The sequence below is a fragment of the Podarcis bocagei genome (assembly GCF_964188305.1).
Source record: "Podarcis bocagei genome assembly, chromosome: 9".
Classification (NCBI taxonomy): domain Eukaryota; kingdom Metazoa; phylum Chordata; class Lepidosauria; order Squamata; family Lacertidae; genus Podarcis; species Podarcis bocagei.
In genome coordinates this window covers 29135235-29152128 of record NC_138134.1, presented here as the reverse complement: position 1 = coordinate 29152128, position 16894 = coordinate 29135235, and the positions used below count along the sequence as shown (strand labels likewise).

General features: G+C 39.3%; 1 protein-coding gene across 31 annotated transcripts in view; it reads left to right on the top strand.

The window, feature by feature from the left end:
• TENM3 (teneurin transmembrane protein 3) overlaps positions 1-16894 on the top strand; it is a 1319439-nt gene that overhangs the window by 1264941 nt on the left and 37604 nt on the right. For 27 of the 31 annotated variants that reach the window (XM_081208578.1, XM_081208577.1, XM_081208575.1 and 24 more), the window contains 7 exons: positions 112-328; positions 2040-2159; positions 2402-2663; positions 7109-7376; positions 8306-8449; positions 12520-12769; positions 13130-13150. In XM_081208578.1, coding sequence (XP_081064704.1) covers positions 112-328; positions 2040-2159; positions 2402-2663; positions 7109-7376; positions 8306-8449; positions 12520-12769; positions 13130-13150 — 1282 coding nt within the window. The remainder of the gene's footprint in view (positions 1-111; positions 329-2039; positions 2160-2401; positions 2664-7108; positions 7377-8305; positions 8450-12519; positions 12770-13129; positions 13151-16894) is intronic. The other 4 variants (XM_081208556.1, XM_081208558.1, XM_081208566.1 and 1 more) reach the window with 1 other exon arrangement.

The window sequence follows — 16894 nt, the reverse complement described above, 5'->3', positions numbered from 1 at the left end:
CTTATTATTTACACTGTGAAAACTGCTGAATGTGATTGTTGTCTTTAATTGCTCATTAGGGGAAATGAATAGGAAGTATTGCTCCTTTTCTTCTAACTTTTTTGTCTGTAGATGGATTAATTGACTGCATGGATCCTGACTGCTGTTTGCAGAGTTCCTGCCAAAACCAGCCCTACTGCCGTGGACTGCCGGACCCACAAGATATCATTAGCCAAAGCCAGCAGTCACCATCTCAGCAAGCTGCCAAATCCTTTTACGATCGGATAAGTTTTCTTATAGGACCGGACAGCTCCCATGTCATTCCTGGGGAAAGCCCTTTCAATAAAAGGTGAGGGTTTTCTGTTATTCCTTTTGCTAGACTTTGTTTCAAAGATAGTTGGAAAAGTACAAAATTTGGGACTCTGCATGGCTGATTTTGTACAAAACCTCAGACAGACAGCGATACTGCTTTAACATAGCTTTTTATACTGTGTACTGTCTAAGTTCTAACAGGGCATTCCATTAAGGATTATATAAATCTTCATTGACCCAGCTGATTTGGGTTAGCACAGTTGGAAGTGTATCAAAGTGATGAAAACGCCTCAGAAGGGAAGACAGTGATGCACTTTTAAAGCTGAGCTCAGTAAATAATATAAATTATGAATTAATGTAATAGAACTGTTAACTGCATGACAGTATGATTGCAGAAGCTGCCTGCCTGGTGCTTTGCAGAGTGGTTATATACCTGAAAATAAGCTAGTAACTGAAAGCAGGTGTCCTGTGCCTTACTGAGTGAAAGTAGATGATTTACTCTGGAACTCCTGTGTCTGCAGTAATTTAGCTGCATTAATGTAGTTGAGCACAGCGGTTGATTAAAAGTTGTAACACAAATGTTCCTTATTACTCCTTTAAATTCTGTGCTTTGCAGCCCCCGCAGATTTACAGATTGCCTAAAAATTAATTGGCAAAACACTTTTCCGTAGGGAAGTGCAAAAAGATAGGCTGTTTAGAAGGAAAGCCTTGAGTTTATAATTTTAAAACACCATTGCTAATTTATTAATTTTGCACACTGATCCAAAATGCTTTGGTTGTGATCCAGAGAGCCCCTTTATATGCAGTCAAGAGATTGTTCGCGGTAGTAGGGGTCTATCCAAACAGCAGTTCCCTCCTACTGTAGCATATCATAAACGGCTTTTAAAATTCAAGGAACTTAAAAAGATTCTTACAGTGCAGCGCAGGAGGCTTTTGTTTGAAAAAACAAAACAAAATAAAAATCCTGCTTCATACTGAGGGTACTCCTTATATTTATCAGATTTCAGCCATTGGCTTAGAAGGAAGTTATTTTGATCCCATTGAAACCTACCACCAAGTGAGGGTGCTCACGTTTGCAGAGTTAGCAAGCGAGATGCAGCAGTTCAATTCTGAATACCATTACTAGGAAGTAAGCCACATGGAATTCAGTGGGAATTCTAAATAAACATGCCCAGGATTCTACTGTACAGTGGTACCTCAGGTTAAGTACTTAATACGTTCCGGAGGTCCGTTCTTAATCTGAAACTGTTCTTAACCTGAGGCACCACTTTAGCTAATGGGGCCTCCCGCTGCTACCGCGCCGCCAGAGCACGATTTCTGTTCTCATCCTGAAGCAAAGTTCTTAACCCGAGGTAATATTTCTGGGTTAGTGGAGTCTGTAACCTGAAGCGTATGTAACCTGAAGCACATGTAACCCGAGGTACCACTGTATAAGCAGACAGTATTTTCACATGTGAACACAGAGGCGAACCCAGATCTGCTGCTGAGTGTACATGTGACAACAAACCAATCAGTTACCACTGTATTTGTATGATGCAAGTGTTTGTCATATTCACACTGTAAGTAATTAGGTGTACACGGAAACCATCTCAGAGAGACTATAGATCCAAATGAGTTTTGAAATAAGGCAGTGGCTGCACAGTATACAACGTTGTGAACTAACAGGATGTTTATACTTTGGTACATTGGCATGGAAGTACTTGTTTGAGAAAATATTAAATGCTGTAATTTTGTACCTTTCCCTACAGCCTTGCATCTGTTATAAGGGGCCAAGTATTGACAGCAGATGGAACACCACTCATTGGAGTTAATGTGTCGTTTTTACATTATCCAGATTATGGGTACACTATCACTCGCCAAGATGGAATGTAAGTTTCATGTCACGTATGTTGAGATAGCAGTACAGAAAATTAACTTGCCTTATTTCATCAAAAGTTGTTTTGAGATGTGTGTGTGTGTTTATGTCTACACACACACACACACACGAGAAAAGGGCTACTGCTTCTTCTGACAAACTTAATAAGAATCTTCAAATTTAAATTGTATATATGTTTGTGAGCAAGATGTAAATTTAAGGCATTTTACACAATAATAATCTGATTTACATTAGGTTTGACCTGGTGGCAAATGGAGGCGCATCTTTAACCCTAGTGTTCGAACGGTCACCATTCCTTACTCAATACCACACAGTTTGGATTCCATGGAACGTCTTCTATGTCATGGACACCCTGGTCATGAAGAAGGAGGAGAATGACATTCCCAGCTGCGATCTGAGTGGATTTGTGAGACCAAATCCTGTCATTGTATCATCACCTCTTTCTACCTTGTTCAGGATTTCCCCTGAGGACAGTCCTATTATTCCTGAGACGCAGGTACAATACATCTTAAGTCCAAATATATTTGTGAGAATCAGGACCCTTTCTAAGTAAGGGGGGCTGGGGGCAATGTTCCTTCTAGGGCCCCCACATTCAGTGCCTTGTCAACTCCACTGCTGCTACCCGGCTTCCTACCCTTTCCTGGTTGCTTTGTCTCCCCCCCTCCCCTCCTTAACATGTGTTAATGGCAATAGTTAATCTGTCCCTTGTGGTGATGACTGCCTCCACAGTGTTTGCCATGGAAGCTAAATGTGGCATCTGAAAGCAAGTTAAAATTTAAGGAAATGTGTTACTGCTTAGGATATATGGGCTGCAATAAAATAGACATTGGGAAGGATCTAGGAATTACAAGGTTATCAGCATATTGAAATACATGGTGTGACCTATAGCATGTTTCAAAATGAAGAGTTGTTTTTATTTTGAAATTAAGGACTGCTATGTAATATTATTTAGGCAACTCAAAACATTCTGCTATAAAACTTGTGTTTTAGACTCATAATGCCCTACTCCATTAGCATTGTAAGGTGGAAGGGGATGAAACACAATCATTCGTTGATGTGGACTGGAAGCCTAAAGGAAAACACAGAATAATTAAGCAGGAGCCAGTTTTATCTGTCACTGTTATGCCTCTGCCTTTGGTTACTGCAGATGAGATCAAAAGTTAGTTTCAAAATACTACCCGTGGCAACATAGCTTTGATTTTTGGCAGTAGCTGATGAAATGTCTAAACTCAAGTCTATAAACAATTAAAATTAATAATTTACAAGCCTCTCGGTAAAGTGCTTTGAAAAAAAGGATTGTTTTAAGAAAAAAGTAAACTTTCACACCTTGATTTTATTTAAACTGTACTAATATGAATAGCTTTTTATGATGTGTGGGCACATTAGCGCTGTTGCTAATACATATCTGATATGTATTTTTCCGGGGAAACAGAAATTATAGGGGTGCTTTCTCCAAACTCTGTGCACTCACAGGATTCTTACTTTCTGTTGTAGAAGTGACGCATATATATAATTCCCAAGGGCTGAATGTTAAGCTCAGATGCACAATACATAATATTGAATATCCTCATCTCTCACAAAAACCATTAGTCACAATAAATCAATACAGTTCCAGGCTTTCTTGCAAGTGAACAGTGTAATTTTTCAAAGAAATTATCAAGCAAGACATATAAAGTATGTGTAAGTGATAACTTGAAAAACAAAACAAATAAGTTCATTTCCATTTGGTTTTCCTTCACTAGAATCAGCTACAGTAGTAAAATGAGTTGGCAACATTCTGCATCATTTTCAGAGCATACCAGTGTGCTACTCTAGTTATGGATTCAAAGCTTTATTAACACTTTACTGTTTGCCAGGACAGTCTGGTGGCAGAAAAGAACAGCAATCACAGATAACATTAAGCCAAGGTGTATGATTTGTTCAAATCATAATGTAAGACAATCCTTGACTTAGTTTGATATCTTAGTCAACACTCATGATTTGTTTCTGTCCAAACAAATTACCACGTGAAGCCAAATTTTGCTGTTGGCTTCCTGAACATGGTTGTTTGGGAGAAACAATCCATAAGCACTGGTTCAGACACCACACTAAAACTAAAGTTTGTTGTTCATTGCTCCCAGCTAGACAAAGGAAAAAGTGAAACACCAGAATGCAGCTTGGGCTCATTTTCTTGAACAGTATGCAGTGAAGCCTGGGCAATTGCCCCATCCAAGATCAGGTGGCAGCAGTTGCCACCCACACCCTATGCCATGCTATTGAAAGGGGTCCCTCCCACTCCCCACAGAGGGGGTTTTTTCAGAGGGAGGAGGGGGCAGAGCTTCCTTCCACTTGCAGTTTTCAAGACCTAACCCACAATTGCAGGATTCTGTTTGGGAGAAGGGAGACTCTTGTCTGGTAAACGTGGTTATTCAGCTCAGTTTTGCTCAGTTTTAAATTAATGAGCATAGCTTAGCGCCATTAATTTCAGTGGGTCTACTTTGATTAAGACTTGCATTGAATACTGCTTATACTGTTAACCAGTGAGGCAGGACTTCTTAATGATTCCTGCCACCGTATCCCCCTCATGAGAGCTCATGGAGCCACATGAAGCGTGGTGTGCCCTGAGATCTTGCAACGGGAGATGCTTCTCTCCAAACTTGGCCATGGTGGCTGTTGCATTGCCCTGCAAATTGCCTGAATGGCATCAACATGCACTTGCAGAACCAGTTAGTCTGCAGCAGCTCCTAAACTGGAATGCTGCTGAGCAGTGCAGATCTTTCCTTGATGGCTCCTACCTGGAAGCTTGGGTTAGGCTAACTTTGAGGCAGCTTTTTGAGTTGGTGGCCAACATCCTGAGAATTGAGCTTTATGTGTTTCAGAGGCACCATATTTTAGTGATATGAGATTTATCGTTGTCTTTTTAGAAATCTTCTCATCTTAATGGAGCTGTTTGGTGGCTTTACAGCTAAAGCTTTAGTGGTGTGGTTAAGAAAAAAATCTAGTTGGAAGTCTTGAATGAAATAAAGATGATTGACTACCTCAATCCATGGAAGACAGAAACCCATCTTGTCTAACTATCACCCACACACTTTTCTAGGCAAGAAAGGCTCTAAAAAGAAGATTGAATCATTGTGCTCTCCTGATATGAGAAAGGGTTGAATATTGATCAGAATGCATGAGGAAGCTTTCCCTAAGGCAGCCATCTAGCTTGAGAAAGAAAATTTCTGTTTTAAACATCTTCCTTGAAAAATTGCCAATGTAAATATTCTGAAGGCAATATTTTGAAATGCCATACAACAAAACCATAGTAATTAGTAATTAGAACTAAATTGTGAAATATAGTAAGTAGAAGCAGGAAAATCAGAGAGGGGTATGTTTAGACTTTAAAGAAGAGCAGCTCATCTCTGTAAAAGAAGTGATGTGCCACTCCACTTTCCCAGGGGTATGTCTCCATGCACATCCTCTTGCTGTACCATCTGGGGGCTGAGAGGCCCCCAGACTACACAGATGATGTCAGAAGGGCCAAACACACCAGTGGTTCATCAGACTCCAGAAGCAGCTGATGTGAAGGCTGAGTACCATTTCCCTCTAACCTGAAAAGGCAACTCTCCCAGGGGTTTTGCAGGATACACGGTCATCCTGCTCACCAGAGCCTCAACCCAGGTAGAGAGAGACTCATACAGCTCTCAGCCTGCATGTCCAAAGGTGTCTGACCTTCCCCCCATCTCTTTTCCCAGCCTGCTTCTTGAGGGAATCAACACTGGCAATAAATGCCCTCACATTCATTTCCTCTTCACCCACATCAGTTGATGAGGGATATATTTCAGGGAGGTTTTGTGTGGCTTTTTAAAGGAACCATGGCAAGACAGGAAATAAGTTTGATTGGACCGTAAGAGGCAGATTTCCCAGATAGAAAGGTTCCAAAATAAAAAGGACTTCAAAGCAGAAGGGCATGTGTGCATGCCTGTCCTGTGATGGCTGCAGTGCTTCAATCCTGCTGGATTTACCAACCAGAATTTCAGAGCAGGATGAAATCTTGGTTTAAATTTCTGGTTTAAACACACAAAGATCACAGCACCCTGAAACAACTAACAGAAGTGGAATACAAAAAGGGAGGTGTGAGGAGGTCGTGGAAATAAGTGAATGAAAGATAAGATACTGAAATTGTTTGATGTGTTTTAAACTGTTTTTGTTTGGCTATGTTAGTTTAATGTGTCAGTGTTATGTAGTGTTTTTGTATTGCATTGTATTGTTCTTTTTTTTGTAGTGTTGTATTTAAATTGTTGGGAAAGTAATAAATATTATTTTCAAAAAAAAAAAAAGAAAAAAAGATCACAGCACCAAGCCGGGCTCATGAAGGAGGGGAGGCATACAGACCATTCCTTCCTAAACCATTGTTTAGATCCAATGGATCCAAACTACAAGAAAGAAGATTCCACCTAAACATTAGGAAGAACTTCCTGACAGTAAGAGCTGTTCGACAGTGGAATTTGCTGCCAAGGAGTGTGGTGGAGTCTCCTTCTTTGGAGGTCTTTAAGCAGAGGCTTGACAACCATATGTCAGGAGTGCTCTGATGGTGTTTCCTGCATTGCAGGGGGTTGGACTTGATGGCCCTTGTGGTCTCTTCCAACTCTATGATTCTATGATTCTATGATTGTCTTTTACAGAACTCAGATCACAGTATTTTGTACACATGTATATATGTGACAGTTATTTTCTAGCTAGTACATCCATTGATGCAGCAATTGCTGTAGGAAATATGGTTGTAAAAACTTTCGCATATATTCATCCTAAAAAAAAATCACATCATGCTTCAGAAGTTTAGGTAGTCAACCCAATAATTGTTTAAACAATTGCATCCTTCTACAGAAAACGTATTTCTGATAGTTTCTAATCAATCACATGCACTAAAATTCTTCCTAGTTGAGATTAATTTGTCATTTTCCTCTTTTTATTTTTTAGGTACTACATGAGGAGACCACAGTCCCAGGAACTGATTTGAAACTGTCTTATTTAAGCTCCAGAGCTGCAGGGTATAAATCCGTTCTTAAGATCACCATGACGCAGTCAGTGATACCATTTAACTTAATGAAGGTTCATCTTATGGTGGCAGTGGTGGGAAGACTTTTCCAAAAATGGTTCCCTGCATCCCCAAATTTGGCTTACACATTCATATGGGATAAAACTGACGCGTATAACCAAAAGGTCTATGGTTTATCTGAAGCTGTTGGTAGGTCTTATTTGTGTTATTATGGGTTTTGTTTGCTTGTTTGCATTATCTAGAAAACATAGAATAATATTTAATAATGAAGATATACGAGAAGTTCAGTATGCTGTGTAGAATGAATTTAAACTTATAATTGTTAACAATTACTGTTACAACAGCTTACTATTAACAGTAAATTGTTGTAAGCTGACTTGAGGGCTCTTCTTAGAATTGAAATGTGGTATAGACATATTTTTTCATTTTTATAAAATGAATGGAACTGTAAAATCACAAAGTAATTACACTTCGTTTGTAATTATCACATCTAACCAAACTAGTACCTGGAAGTAACAAATTGTGAGGACTGTGTTGATCAGGTCTGAGACAGACTAAGATGGGGGAAATAGTTGCACCATCATTTTCGCAGAAAAAGTCTTGGACTGCCTGTGGTGCTTTCAAAAAACAAAATGATTTTAATTGCCTTAAATTGCTATTAAACATCTGATGTTTTTCAACAACTCAAGGCTTTAAATTATTTCAAGTGAGCATCAATATATCATGTGTATATAGAGCTTCAAGCTTTAATCAGTCAGTACAATTAATTGACTGAAACTTCAGTCACAGATTAAAATTTGCTCCCTGAATAATTGCTAGAGTTGACAAAACACAGTACACGGGACTCCTGAACTAATTCTAGCCATGCAGGCTATAAAGGTGTGTCACCTCCATCCCTGCAAAAGATTTGTTGAAAATTATAAATATATATTTTCTAGATTGTATCTAACACTAACCCAGAGGAAAAACTGATATTCTAAGTGTGTTGTGTTAACATGCCAAGAAACCTCCCTGTAACTGGAAACCCTGTTCAGTGAAAGTACTTAGAACCTGTCTTCAGGTACCTAGAGAGGAAGGGTAGTTTAAAAATAAATAAATAATTTTATTTTTAATTGCAGTATCTGTAGGTTATGAATATGAATCTTGTTTGGATCTAACGCTGTGGGAAAAACGGACAGCTATTTTACAAGGCTATGAATTGGATGCCTCCAACATGGGGGGCTGGACCCTAGATAAGCATCACGTCCTGGATGTTCAGAATGGTAAGTCTCCATTTTATTTTAATATTCTTTTTTCCTGGACTCATACTGACTATGTAATTAATTCATTGTCTGTCAAACAAAATTTATGAGTAATACGCATTCATGACTATCCTAGAATTATTCTTTAATTTGAATTAATGTCAAATTTATAAGCATAGCTTCAGTCGATGCCAACACCAGGAAATGTTTTCCTCTTCATACTACATAAAAGCATTATGCTGTGCCTAGTCTCCCCCCACCAGATGTGTTTCCATGGAACTGTGTCAAGTACAGCTAGCATTATTGCTCCTCTATTGCCTCACTGTATTTCTATGCAAATAAATAAGTGTTGCCTAAGCCTCTCATTGTCAATTCAAATATTTGGTGGGGAAATGTATTTTATACAAATATGTTATTGGGGGAGGGGGAGGTTTTTAGTCCACAACAGAATTGGGGACGCGGGTGGCGCTGTGGGTTAAACCACAGAGCCTAGGACTTGCCGATCAGAAGGTTGGCGGTTCGAATCCCCGCGACGGGGTGAGCTCCCGTTGCTCGGTCCCTGCTCCTGCCAACCTAGCAGTTCGAAAGCACATCAAAGTGCAAGTAGATAAAGAGGTACCGCTCCGGCGGGAAGGTAAACGGTGTTTCCATGAGCTGCTCTGGTTCTCCAGAAGCGGCTTAGTCATGCTGGCCACATGACCTGGAAGCTGTACGCCGGCTCCCTCGGCCAGTAAAGCGAGATGAGGGCCGCAACCCCAGAGTCGTCCACGACTGGACCTAATGGTCAGGGGTCCCTTTACCTTTACCTATGCAGGAAATATACACCATTCCTACTCGTCTCCAATACCAATTCCTTTCAGAGCTAAAAAGAATCAGATATGGCGCTAGCACATGTCATTAAGTTGCTCCCCCCCCCCTTCTGAATTCTGCTGTGTACCTGAGGCTCTCTTCCAAAAACTTCATACATTTTCCTTCCATTTCTGGTTCCTTGTAGTGGTTCTTCCCTGCTTCATTAACTTTCCTTTACTCATTTTTACATATCTTTATTCTTTAATTCCAACTATTCTTTTATTCTTTTACTTCTTTTAAATCTCTAGTATTTACTGCATTCCCCCCCTTAAATCTCTGATAAAAATCCATGTTTCAAAAAAAGGAAAAGGAAAGCCCATGTTTCCTTCCCGTAGTTCTCTGCTTGACCTGCTTTATCCAACCTTTTTCTTCTCTGCCATCACTAATGATGTTGTTGTTTTTTAGCAGCTAAACTGTGATCCTAAGTACACTTACTCAGGCACAAGCTCCCTTTTCACTTGTGGCTTTCAAGTAAATATGTCTGATTTACCGGAGAGCTTTATTGTTTCAATTAAACAGTTTGCTTGATGCCCCATGAAGCTTCTTCATTCAAACAGTTTAGGCTTAAATATATTGGGACTTCCATAGCAGTATGACTCCAGCTACAACTGCAATATAGCAACATGTATATTTCCTTCCATATTATGAAACACATTACAAGTTGCATGGAGGAAATATTTCTCCTGTCATTGGAACGCTGCCAGTTTTAGAGTGATATGTGCCTGCCATTTAACTGCAGGCGGCAATGACACACAGGTGCTTAGTAAAGGTGACTAATGACACTCATGTTGACTGGAAGTTATGTAATGGAAGGAAAGAAATGATCTCAGATTTAAGATAGGCAAAGACCTATCTTAGAAAGGAGGAAGCCAGGATGCAGAATGTTATGGGAGCCAGAGGACACAGAAATGATGTCTAAGGACTAGTTAACAAGATCATGTTTCTTGGTATGTAATTCTAGCTATTATGGGATTAGTTACAGAGAGACTTCTTTTCATGTGAATATGGTACATTTCACTGGGAGGCAAGGGTTAATAAGTGTACTGCCATTGAATGCCAATTCAACTTATCATGGGAACTGGCAGAAAGCAAGTAAGCACTGAGATAATTATGTGTGCATTCATTTTCCTCATTTTGTTGTTCAGTAGTTTCTGATCGTAAGGTGAGTCAGCTATGCTCCTAAATTTATGCTCAGGAGACTGTTTGACAAGTAATGACTTTTCAAAGTGATGCCTGTCTAATTGAATAAATGAAGTGGCTAGTTGTAATGACAGGGTGGATGAGCTGGGGAAATTTATTCACAAGGGAGCAAAGACAGTGACAGGTGTTTATACGGACACCCTGAATCAGTGCAATAAATATTCTAATGTTCATCTTTCCCCCTGTGGTAATAGAAGAGAGATGCGAAAGGGCAATTTTTCAAAGTAATGACAGAATAAATCAGGTACCATAGTGCTGAGTGCTGACTTGTATGATACCTCTGATGAAAATTATAGAACTCAGCTATTTCAGCAAAATTATGGTTTCCTGATTGTCATAAATGATGTGATCATAGGAAGGGGATTTCAGATTCCATTAGCGCATTCTCGTTCCAACTTTTCTTGGGGAAATGTAATCCATGTGCTGTTATGATGCAGCCTCATTTACATGGCTTTTCTTTTATATTTCATAAGCCATTTTCATTTTCTCTTATTTCATAATGTTGTCCGTCCTCTGGTATACCTCTCTCAGATTGCATGGCATTAGAAAAGTAATTGGCACAGCCCAAGGAACATGTTCTGTTTATGGAAAATATTTACCCATTGAAATTCAACTTAAAAGTAACCTAGGGTGGAGAAAGATGTCATAGAACTTCCTAAATGTATTTTAACAGTTATTGTGGGACAAAAATAAATTCATTAGTACTGTTATCTTTGAAATATTGTACACTTGATCAATAAAGCAAGTATTGCTATACAGTACAAAGTGACATGTGGTTTGCATGGATTATAACACATTGAGATTTACTGTGGAATAAGTGTAACAGTAATAGCAGACAGCTCTCACAGCAGACCTTGACTGAGTCATTAATCAGGATAATAATGAGGATAGTGGCAATGTTTGAACAAAATATAGTTGTAACCGTGGAAGCCTAATATTAGGCACATATATTGCTTCCCCACATTTCCTGTGAAGGCCATAAAAATGATCCTGGAGAAGTGCTTCTTCTTTTCCCAATGATTCTTGCCCAAACATTTTTGTTGTGTTTGACATATGAGTACAGAACTGCAGATACAATACAGAGCCGGGCTCTGCTAGCAAAGACAACTTATTCTTTTGCGTAAAATAATACCATTTGACAATGGGAAATTGAGGCTGTCAGAAAACTTGTTTACAATAATAGTTTACTGGTATAATGTTGTGGGTGTGTGATGCGTAACAGGACATATGTAAGCAATTTATTCTAACAGTACAGAATAAACGAACAGGAATGCATCATTCCAAACTAACGTTCACCCAAATGCAACTGAGAAAAATGCACATGCAAATGGGTACCATGTATGTTTCCCAGAGCCAAAAAATCCAGTTTGGGAGATTGTCAAGTCAAGTGGTTTTGAATAGTATGAGTTGCCTGCTTGGGAGGAAGGAGAAGGAACATAGAACCAGTATTTAGGTCAGAGAGCAATTTTTTATGGCAATCCAGTGGGGGGTTGCACAGGAACAGCTCAGCTTCTCAGCCATGAGAAGCACATGCACAGCACCCATTTGTATATCATTGCTCCCTATTGGATTGCCCCAAGGTAACTGTTGCAAACACGAGTTCTGCCTATTTCTACTTTTCCAGATGTATCCTTTTTTTAAGCATTTGCCAACTTTTCATAGAAGTTTGTTATTAAAAACATCACTGTTATCTTATATACTTTTTTTCTCTTGCTGTGGTTGCTCTGATTACCTTCTGAGCTGATTGTAAATATGAATAGTGATATTTTGATCCTTTTTCACAAAGAGTTTCATTCAGTGGGTGGGATTGAAATGGATGGCCACATGTGCAACAGACTTCTAACGTGCCACTTCCAGATAGCAGCTTCTCTTGAATTTCAGGAGAACCAGCGTGGTGGTCATTGTCCTCTCTCTTGATCTTGACACCTTTGAAATATAGTCCCAGTGTGGAATATTAAATGTATTTAGTATTTTCTGATCAAAATTTGTAACTGACAAAAATACTCCACTGATGTAGGAAACCATATTTGTGTTTTCTCCAGGAATCCTCTACAAAGGCAATGGGGAAAATCAGTTCATCTCTCAGCAGCCACCAGTTGTCAGTAGTATAATGGGCAATGGTCGACGACGTAGCATTTCTTGCCCAAGTTGCAATGGTCAAGCAGACGGCAATAAGCTTTTGGCTCCCGTTGCCTTAGCTTGCGGTATTGATGGAAGCCTGTACGTAGGGGATTTTAACTATGTTCGACGGATATTCCCATCTGGAAATGTAACAAGTGTTCTTGAACTAAGGTATATCTTTACCTACTCCTAAAAAATTTGGTTTTGAGATTATGTGGTGAATCAGTCATTTTATGATACCATGTTTCCATATACACCTGAACACTGTAATAAAAATGCAAATGCTTTAAAAATAATATTTTAAAATGAGGTTGAAGAAAGATGGGACATTTTCTCAAGCCATTTACTCATGGAGATAGCTGTCAAAATATCTCAGCTATTCAGATGATAAAAAATGACTGAATGGAATTACAATCAGCAACCTTATCAGCACCTTTACCTATTTACTGTTCCCTCTTTTAACAACTTTTCATCTAACTTTTTTTCTAATACTGTTTTTTTTGCTCTTCCTTTCCTTGCCTTCCCACCAAGAAATAAAGATTTTAGACATAGGTAAGCATTTTAAGCATGTTCGTACTTTTTGTTCAAAGTGTTCTTTCCTTTAAAAAAGAATGAACAAATAAATTCAATAGATTGAAGTGCTATAAAAATTGTTACGATCATAAGGAAGGAGTGCTCTATAAAAATGACTATTTTTGCCTTAAATCATAGAGAGGTGTAAGTTTGGAAGATTGCTACTATTCAACATAACCCAAATTCTTTCCCTGTCCTAGTTAAAATATTTATATTTTATCATAAGGCATCCCAGGAAAGTCATTTAAAGGATAGAGTATAAATGTCTGAAATGACTAGATAAATAAATAAAAACATTGCTTGCGCCCCATCACTTTTTGTTTTCCATTTCCAGCCTGTCTGTAAGGTATTGCTCCTATTTTTCCTCCTTGATGTGCTTATGTAATCCCTGCCTCACTCATTCACCAACATCCTTTCCTTTTCATTGTTCTATCCTTGCCCTGAATGCCACAGACAGAACTTTCATTTTGTCTTTGCATCACCTGAAATGCTGTGTGTTTCAGTGGAGTCAATTCAAACATTCAGCTGCCAGGTTTATAATAACCACTGATACAGAAATCCAGTGATGGGCATGTTATGTGTGCAGCATGCCTGCGCCACTTAGCAGTGGAGAACAAAACCAGCTATGTGGCTCAATGGCAGAACAATCCCTGGCATCTCCAGGTAGCGCTAAGGAAGACTCGTATCTCGGATTCCAGAGAGAGAGCATCAGTCACTGCAGACAAATACATTAGCCAAGGTCTAACTCAGTATAGATAAATAGTAGATAAATAGGTACTGCTCTGGCGGGAAGGTAAACGGCGTTTCCGTGCGCTGCTCTGGTTCGCCAGAAGCGGCTTAGTCATGCTGGCCACATGACCTGGAAGCTGTACGCCGGCTCCCTTGACCAATAAAGCAAGATGGGCGCTGCAACCCCAGAGTCGGCCACGACTGGACCTAATGGTCAGGGGTCCCTTTACCTTTAACTCAGTATAGGGACGCGGGTGGCATTGTGGGTTAAACCACAGAGCCTAGGACTTGATGATATCAGAAGGTTGGCGGTTCGAATCCCCGTGACGGGGTGAGCTCCTGTTGCTCAGTCCCTGCTCCTGCCAACCTAGAAGTTCAAAAGCACGTCAAAAGTGCAAGTAGATAAATAGGTACCGCTCCGGCGGGAAGGTAAACGGCGTTTCTGTGCGCTGCTCTGGTTCGCCAGAAGCGGCTTAGTCATGCTGGCCACATGACCCGGAAGCTGTACGCCGGCTCCCTCGGCCAATAAAGCGAAATGAGCGCCGCAACCCCAGAGTCAGCCACGACTGGACCCAGTGGTCAGGGGTCCCTTTACCTTTAACTCAGTATATGACATGGCAACATCCTATCTTCATAAGAGCAAAGTGTAGATGATTCACACTGAATTACGGCTAGGCATATCTTTAAAGAAGAGGGTGATAAAACAGCATGGACAGCGCTTTGCTTTCTGTTCTGTGATCACAGTGACTGCCACTAGCTAGAATGAAGTGGGCAGAGTTCAGTCTGAAATTATTTGCTAGACACATGCATTACATCACTGCTGTAATGGGGGGTGACATTAAGAAACCCCCCTTATTATCATGCATGCTTCGTCTTTATTTTTGGTCTTTCTCCCCCTCTTACACAAATCCCCAGAGACCTACATTTTATTTTATTACGTCTGGTTTCTGTTGAAATTCACTCGGGCTTCTGGTTCTACTGCCTCATGTGTGTTTTCTTCCTTAACTGTGAAAGGTTTTTTATATTTCAGAATTAATGTTTCACATATGTTGCTTTGTGTAGTGTCGGCAAGTAGCATTTTCTCCATGACTAAATATAATATGCACCCTTATTTTAAATTATAAGCATAGCTGTCAGCTGTTCTCATATCATTCTGAAGGTTCATTATTGCTTTTAAAAAACAACAACAACCAGTGCCCTCTGTCCATTGAAACCAGCTGATGCTTTAACAGTCATTAGATAGAATACTTTGTAAATTCACATTTTAATATTATACCAAATGCAAAATATGACATGCATTCAAAAGTTGTTACACATGGCTCCCTTCATTCTGTTGTTCATCTGTTGCTAAGCATATTGGGGAATTAAGAACATATGTTAAGTCATACCCATTTTCTGTGATTTAACTATATTATACAGCACTCGTACTCTCAAATACTGGACTAGGGAAAGTGAATGTGTGATCCATATATCATTCTTCTGGAGTAATCCACTTGTCTTTAGTGGGGAAAGTCTTTAGCCTTTGGAGAACTACAGGCAAAAACAGTTGCATGTTCAATGTTATATGAGTTGCACTTCCTGGATAGACTAGTGTGGTTCTGCTACAAAGGACATTTCTAGAGGGAAGCAGGCAATTGTGTATTAATGTTGAGTTCAACATCTTTGAGATTAGTCTACTACTACAGAGATTCCCTAGAGAAATACAAAGATGTATAAAGAGCTGCAGAGGCAACTGCAGTAGCAGAGACTGGATATTTTTCTGTCTATGAAGGATTTTTACTACACCAAGTATGCCCTGTAATGCCTACATTAAGGTAAAGATTTTGTTTCAATAGAAAGAAGGGAATATCCCATGTTAGTCAAAAACAGCCATTTTACAGCCAGCCAAGATTATTATTGTCAATCTCTAGAGCGCAGAGTCTTTGAAGTCTCCTGAGTTGAGGTTATTTTCAGTGCCGTGGATTCTCATGGAGCATGCTAATGATTATTCTTCAGAGATTCATCTACCTTGTGCGGGGCAGGCAATAGCACAGCTAGTGTCATTTTCAAAATTGTACTAAAATGATTTCTCTACTCATGTTATAAATGTTGTACTTGTCAGGAGCCTCCACTAGAATTATCCACACATTTTCATTGATTTAATAATCCTAATGGCAAAGAAATCAGATGACTTGTTCATTCAGCATTCATCCTCATATGCTGGTATAAAGCTTACACAGTGGTTAGACTATGTCCCATCTTTATTGAGCATTTGTTCTTAATTGTTTACAGGGCAGTTATATAACTATGAACATTGATCATTTGACATCTTTCCCCAACCAAGGCTGAGGTAGTAAACTAATTCCTCAGCTGTACCTTTTCATGATGCACGTGGGGCTCCAGATTATTGAATGCTCTGCTGTACAGAAATTTCCCCCACGTAGAAACATAACATGTTAGGGAGACAGGTTCTAGTTTTGTCCCTGACATCGTGTTTTCTTTGTGCGGTTTTTTTTGGCAGGGGAGCAGGATACGGCATTCACTCATGTAGGTCTCTACCTAAAGCTGTACAGACCATTTCTACCATATAAGTTAAAATTTCTCCACCTATAATACTCCAAAGATAACTTTCCTTACATTAATATACTATTTGGGGCCATTCTTTTTCACCATGCAAATAATAATTTGGGTGTGTATGTTGCGTGTTCACTTTCTCCTTTTATCAATGATGGAGTACATTGGTTAAAAATCCAACCAACCACAATATACTGCAAATTATGTGTTTTAAGCTTTAATTTCAAACTGTTCATCATTCTGCAACCAAACTAATTGCCCTGAAACTTATCCAAAGTTGGATTTTATATAAAGATTTGTTTATGCCAATAATTAAAGCACTATCCATACACCTGGTGCTGTTCAAAAAAAGAATTGCATATAACAAATAAGCACATTAATGAACAGAGATTAAAAGTACATATATAAAAAGGCACATATATCTTTTCAAATCTATTATTA